This window comes from Egretta garzetta, unplaced genomic scaffold, assembly GCF_000687185.1.
Source record: "Egretta garzetta isolate BGI_Z169 unplaced genomic scaffold, ASM68718v1 scaffold472, whole genome shotgun sequence".
NCBI classification, from domain to species: Eukaryota; Metazoa; Chordata; class Aves; order Pelecaniformes; family Ardeidae; genus Egretta; species Egretta garzetta.
In genome coordinates, this window is record NW_009258763.1 from 45,860 (window position 1) to 53,271 (window position 7,412).

General features: G+C 47.2%; 1 protein-coding gene across 1 annotated transcript in view; it reads right to left on the bottom strand.

Annotated features, from left to right (window-relative positions):
* The window catches only part of ARHGAP19 (Rho GTPase activating protein 19), a 16,867-nt gene that overhangs the window by 9,116 nt on the left and 339 nt on the right, over positions 1-7,412 (bottom strand). Inside the window, exons 2-3 of the mRNA XM_035889033.1 lie at positions 5,688-5,953; positions 160-240 (exon numbers count right to left, since the gene is read on the bottom strand). Of these exons, the coding sequence (XP_035744926.1) occupies positions 160-240; positions 5,688-5,953 (347 nt within the window). The remainder of the gene's footprint in view (positions 1-159; positions 241-5,687; positions 5,954-7,412) is intronic.

Here is a 7,412-nt window from a genome sequence, read left to right on the forward strand (position 1 = left end):
GATTAGTGTATCTGCTAGGCAATTCTGGGGAACAGTCGCCTAGCCCAGCCCCAAACTCCTGCTGCTGGGGAGCTCAGAGCTTTTCACTGTCTGTACCAGAGACCTGAGGTGGACCAGATACCCCTTGGGATAGGAAGACAGCAAGACAGAGTCACTTACTTTTGTGCAGATACTCGATTAGCTGGGAGACCTGTGCAATGCCTTCTTCTGTCAGCGGTGAGCCAAACACCACCCCTTTCTCTGCAGAACAGAAGATAATGTGTTCAGGCAGATCAGACCCCAACAGCCCCAGAGATGAGTGGTCCCCAAAGAACAGGGTCTCAGCATGCAGAGACCAGTGCCCCAAAACACTAAGGGTGAAGGTCACAAGGACCTCAACAGATGTGAGATATCACAAGCACTCCCAAGTAAGTCACTTCATTTCGCCATGCTGTACTTACAAGGGCTTCATCATCCTGCTTCTTACCTCAGCTTAATTACAGTTTTTATCAGCTAAAGCAAACATTCTCTAGCTCCTGAAAATAAAACAACACCAGAACAGATGCTTCAGTTTTAAAGGGCATAAAATCTGCAAGGCTGAACCTTATGGAAACAGCAAAGCGGGAAGGGCAGATGTGACAGCCTGGACTGGCCAGGTGCCTGCCACATTTGTACACTCCACACCTGGGAAGGAATGTCCAGATTAATCCTCACTGTGGCTTGACACAGAGTGGAGCAGAAAGAAGAGGTGCAGCTATGAGACTACAGGAAACAAGCCCTAATGGGGAAAGCAGACATGATCCAACTGGCTCACACTGGCCTCCTTTTCAAGGATGGGTAATCCCTGGAATTCCCTAATTCCAATGAATCTCTCTTCCATGTCAGCTGCCTTGGCCTGAGTACAGTAAAGTATGAGGTATCAGAAAGCTGAACAAGGAAGAGCTAGAAAAAAAAGGAGGAGAGCAGCGAAGCAATGAGCTGGGCACTTCTCCATATGGAGCACTGACAGCTCCTCTCACTCCTGGCATTTGCTTTCATCTCACGGGGCTGTTACAGATCAGGCATGAGCTGCCAGCTCCAGAACTCCATTCAACACAGGCTATAGCCCCAAAAAAAGATAGAAGCACCTGAGCTGAAAGGAAGGAGATCCTTGCATAGAAAGAAACATTAGAAGAGAAGCCCATATAACTGAAAGGCACTTGTTGAACCAATGCAGAAAACTTCTTGTCCAGAGAGGGACTTCCCAGGCAGAACAGTGGTTATCCAGCAGGACAGTATTTTCTAATAAATGGAGTTTTGCTGGTGAGTGGCATTTTCCATCAGACACTCATAGCCAGCATAGTCTGTCCCTCAGAAAGCTGAAGCAACTCCCAGGGGCTTCACTGGCAGTAGCTGGAGCCCTGAGCACCCCTTCTTCCCTCAGATGCGTGTAGGTTTTTGACTGCAGCTAGAGACAAGATGCTGGATAGATAGACCATACCGCAACATGCTGACTGGGATTGAGGACTGGAACTGGGTACAGAGCTGGGTTGTCCTGCCCTTGCACTTAGGCTTCAGAGAACCAACACACTTAAGAAAAGAATATTCTTCTCTTCTCCATGACCAGGCTGCCAGGAGCATGGGCCACTTCTGGGCAAGCTGGGCATTTGTAGCCCAGCTGTCTGTGGCTGATGATTTCCCTCCTTATTGTTACAGCTGGTAGCCCAGCAATCCAAGCAATGCATTGGCTGGTCTGATAAAAGTTATCTCCCCCCCAAGCTTTCTCGTTTCCCCCCCTCTCCCACTCATAGGACATTTTGATTTTACTAGCTTTTCGTCTGTTGTACTACAGATCTTACAGTTCTGTGGTGCTGATGCTCACAGCATGTGGGAAAGACCTGGTTAACCCTGTGCACTTCTCTAGCAGCTTTCCTGTGCAACTAAATTTATTCCGCCTGAAGAACGTTCCACTTTCTTCCAGGACTTCTGAAATACATGGTAAGCCACCAGAAACTTCAGCTTCCCCTTAAATCAAGAACTTTCTGACCTCCCTCCGATAAAGCTCATGCTTCAGTCTTGCGGGAGAACGGAGGGCAATGTGACCTCTTGATCCACATGTAAGATCTGAAAGGCTTGAGTGCAAAGGGACAGAATGGTTGGCAACAGATTCTTGTCCTTGAAGAAAACTAAACTCATTAGACATTCAACAGATAGAATCAATGGTGGGAAGAGGAAAATACATTTTCTTGAGACACGCATGCCTCACAAATTCAATTTACTTTTGAAGTCAGAAGTTGATACCTGAATGAGAATTTGATTCTCAAAGAAACTTGAAAGAAGTATCTGGAGAACGGATGCTGTGTTACAAAGGCTTAGAAGTTATTGTACACTTGCTTCTGAAACTAAGAAGCAGCATGAGATTGAGTTTCCTAATGCTCAAAGGAGTTGTAAGTATTTGTAGCTTGATCAGCTCTGAGCTCTATGGTCTTTGGCCTCTGGCTTTGAAGAAATAAAACCTGTTTGTTCTAGCTGGTCTATAACATGAAGAAAAACAAACGATGGCTCCAAGATGAATAGACCATACCGCAACATGCTGACTGGGATTGAGGACTGGAACTGGGTACAGAGCTGGGTTGTCCTGCCCTTGCACTTAGGCTTCAGAGAACCAACACACTTAAGAAAAGAATATTCTTCTCTTCTCCATGACCAGGCTGCCAGGAGCATGGGCCACTTCTGGGCAAGCTGGGCATTTGTAGCCCAGCTGTCTGTGGCTGATGATTTCCCTCCTTATTGTTACAGCTGGTAGCCCAGCAATCCAAGCAATGCATTGGCTGGTCTGATAAAAGTTATCTCCCCCCCAAGCTTTCTCTTTTCCCCCCCTCTCCCACTCATAGGACATTTTGATTTTACTAGCTTTTCGTCTGTTGTACTACAGATCTTACAGTTCTGTGGTGCTGATGCTCACAGCATGTGGGAAAGACCTGGTTAACCCTGTGCACTTCTCTAGCAGCTTTCCTGTGCAACTAAATTTATTCCGCCTGAAGAACGTTCCACTTTCTTCCAGGACTTCTGAAATACATGGTAAGCCACCAGAAACTTCAGCTTCCCCTTAAATCAAGAACTTTCTGACCTCCCTCCGATAAAGCGCATGCTTCAGTCTTGCGGGAGAACGGAGGGCAATGTGACCTCTTGATCCACATGTAAGATCTGAAAGGCTTGAGTGCAAAGGGACAGAATGGTTGGCAACAGATTCTTGTCCTTGAAGAAAACTAAACTCATTAGACATTCAACAGATAGAATCAATGGTGGGAAGAGGAAAATACATTTTCTTGAGACACGCATGCCTCACAAATTCAATTTACTTTTGAAGTCAGAAGTTGATACCTGAATGAGAATTTGATTCTCAAAGAAACTTGAAAGAAGTATCTGGAGAACGGATGCTGTGTTACAAAGGCTTAGAAGTTATTGTACACTTGCTTCTGAAACTAAGAAGCAGCATGAGATTGAGTTTCCTAATGCTCAAAGGAGTTGTAAGTATTTGTAGCTTGATCAGCTCTGAGCTCTATGGTCTTTGGCCTCTGGCTTTGAAGAAATAAAACCTGTTTGTTCTAGCTGGTCTATAACATGAAGAAAAACAAACGATGGCTCCAAGATGAAACATGCAGTACACAAAACTGATTTTCTCTGTAGGCACAAACTACTTTTTTTCAGAATTTGGCCGAGGAGTTCACAGACAGTGCCTGTCAATGCAGGGAGACACTGCCATTGCAGCCTGGGAGTGCAGCCAGCAGACTTGGAAACATCTGCTAGCTGTAGCTGTAGTGAGACACATGGCCATGGAGACAACTGAATGGGGGAAGGCGGAGCTCTTGGGAGGAGAGCTAGCAGGAGATGTCAAGTCTGATAAGAGCAGCGCTCCAGCAGAGTACAGATAATTTTAAAAAAGCCAAGCCAGAGAAGGCTCACAAGCCCCTGCTGGAAGGTTTTGACAAGAACAGGGAAGCTTCCATACACGCTAAGAAAACACTCGCTTCTGTTTGTCAGGTGGCAAGTGTCTGAACTTAAGGTGTCCTGCAACTCTCCTGGAACAGAGGCAGGAGCAATAACAGGTACGAGCACAGTCTAACTGCAGTTTGGGGGCAGTGTGAAGACCTGTTATTATGGAGCAGCAAGGTAAGTCATGGCAATGTTGAATAATGCTCACCTAAGGATGCTAAAGGACTTGATTTGCAGTACTTGATTTTCCCCCTCAGTGCTGTCCAGCCCAGGGCAAGTGTATCTACCAGGGTTCCCACTCGGTGAGCCTGGAGTGGAGGGCTGAAGCCAGCATCAGAAAATTCAGCCTGAGCAGTGGGGCTGCAGAGCTTGTCCTCATGAAACACAATGGAGGAATAGGATTGATAGAATAAAAAACACTTAGAGAAACTACATAATGGTTGAAGGAAAAAAAAGCCATACTCGGACAGAGCAATGGCTCCCTTCTCAGAGGTACTCACAACAGCAGAATTGCTCAAAGGAAGGGGAAGACCAATTCAAAGTGTTCAACCTCAGGCTGCCAACATCTGAAGGCAGCTACCCACAGCTCCTCTGCCAGCAGACAGCCAGTCTAGCTAGGAAACCAGAGCTGACGAGGGATGTGAGAGGTGCCCAGATGGAGGCAGTTTCTGTCTAGATGAGTGAGAAGGTTTAACTGAACTTATCAGGAGAACCAGGCTCCCCTTGAATGTGGGGCTGAGGTGGGAGAAGGCGCGCACACACCCCTAGAACATCCTTTCAGTTACAACAGAAGAGTGGTAAATGCCAGCCAGTGGAAAGGATCAGAACACAACTGTGCTCAAAAGCAGATCTCAGACTTCTGAGAAGTGGCCTGGGGCTAATGTTTCAAAACCAAGAGAGCTGAACTTGAAAGAAAAGATAAGAATTGTCAGTTTACCAGAAGAAAACTCCAGCTGAATGCTTATCTCTGAGAGAAAGAGAAGTATGTCATCTCCAGGGAATCTGGGCTTAAGCAGTCAGTCTGCAGAGCTTTGTCACTGACTCACTGGATTGGGATATGGATCAGAGTGGCATTGGCGTTTGGATGGGAGATGCTTACAGATTTCTGAGCTGCACAGACAAGGCCTTCCAGAGAGCTGGGATGGCTCCTGTAGGTGACAGTGGGCAGTGAGTGAAGTCAGTGGCCTGGAAAACCTAGGCATTATTGTTCTCCATGGAATCTGATGCTCTCAGCCTTTACTGATATTCCATCACTTATGAGGAAAGCTAATGAGCCAAGGAAAACAGCATGGACTACCATGGACACAAACAAATAGAGAGACAAAGATGCCTTGGTGTGTACTGGAAGAACCTGCAGCTTGTTCGGGCACCCCTCTCCACAGAGCCAGACCAGAACCACTTGGGGACCAAAGGTGTATCTCTGTGGTTTGGGCTGCACGGAGCACAGCAAGCAGCAGACCCACCAAAGCCAACCTGGCATAAACTAACCACAGCAATAACCCCCAGAAGAGGGGTACTGGAGTAGGGGCAGGGCATTTCCTGGATGAGCCTCCTGGCCTGTTTTGCTCCTGTCCAGAGCTGGCATCCCCAGAGATTACAAACCTACAATATTAAGCATTCAACATGAGCTCAAAACAACAGGCCTACACCAAAAGTTTTGTAAACTGCGTGTAATGGATGACAGCAGTCGGCACCACCCTAAAGGTGGGCACCAGACATCTTGCCATACTCACCCTTGCGCTTCAGAGACATCAGGGAACGAAAAAATCCAGAGGCTGTGCTGTTTGCCCCGGGCAGCTTTGGGTCCTCCTCCCCCATGAGCTGGGCCAGCTCTGCCCCAGGCAAGTCAATGAGCCTGGTGATGTTGCTGACAACGAGCTCTGTGAACACCTCTGGTTTTTCATGGCGCAGCTTTTCCACAAAGAAGTCAGGATTGAAGATGATCGGCTGGCTGCGGAGGGAGGAGTCATTGCAAATGACAAAATTGCAGATGGCATCACTGGAAAAACGGGAAGGAGAAAAAAAATACAGTAACTCCTCATTGCTTTGGTGTTTTACAGCCAGCTGGTCTGCCCTGAAGGAGACATCTGCTGACACAGGAGCTACCAGTCTACACCATCAGCACTGCCTGTCTTCGGTGAGCATTCAGCACAGCACAGTTACATTTCCCCTTGGAGCAAAAACATTTCTGGCCTGTTTGTACAACACAGCCCCAGACTAACACTCCATAACGTGATGACAACATACGCAACGCATGACAACACCAAACAAAAACTTTCACTGTATCTACATCCTACTAGCTCAGACAGCTATGACATCCAATGTTTTACATCAACTTACCACTCTCAGTCATAAATAAGTTTGGCTCTGTCTCCTTTCCCCCCCAGAAATTCACTCCCTGTGACCTGAAAGTCTAAATCCCAATCTTTTTTTCACGGCCAGCTTATACTCATCAATTCCCTCTGCTGTTCTATCATCCCTACCTTCTTATCCACAAACAAATTTCCCATGCCCTGGGACTTTGTTTTTAGGATCATAAGCATGCAACAACACTGACCCACGGTTCTACAAGGGGTGCGGTCAAACGCTCCCAGGTGACAAGGTGCCAGCTCTTGGTTGCTGCTCTCTACCTGCTACAATAACTGCCTGGCTATGCACTCTGGGTCTGGGGCGAGTGGGAACTCATCAGTATTAGCACCAGCCATGGAAGATCAGCCCTCAAGCAACCCTTCGTAACCTTCCTCCTAGTACATCTCTCTTTGGCTCATCCAGTTCATGCCTCTTCTTCAGGCTGTCCTTTATCCAACTTCCCCATTCTATACTGACACCTACTTTCTTCATTTTGTAGCTTCTCCTGTGGCATGGGAAAAGGGATGCATCTGAGACACTCTGCTAACGGTTACCTATAACAGATACTTAGCTCTACCATAGGTTAGGTAAGCTACATTTACCATGTCTAAAATCAAAATAAAGAGTTATCAGTGATAGATCTCAGGTTAATCGGTGCTCTTGATGCTCACAGTTAAAGCTTATCCCAATTTCCATCTACCTTTGGGTCTTCCATTACCATCTTCCCACCACTGTTTCAAACACTTGCATGCTTCTGAAGTCAAGCCTAGCTTGCTTCTCCTGTCCCTCTTTTACTTAAATGTGAGGATCGGTGTCATTATTCTCCAGTCACTGGTTACTGCCCCGATGTCATACTCTGCTATGAAGCATTGGACTGGCCCTGCCAGTCGGTGTGCCCATTATTCCACGGCGCTGGGCAGAGGCTGCCTACCCACCCCTCTTGCGCACACTGCGTGACGTTCCCCAACCCTTTAATCACTCTGGGGCTCTTAGATAGTGCTTTCCTCTCCACTGTTTCAACCTCCCTCCTCAGCTGGGGGCTCCCACTGAACACCATTTTCCAACAGCAGCTGCCAAGTGCACAGGTAACAGAAACGCTGCGCTCGTGG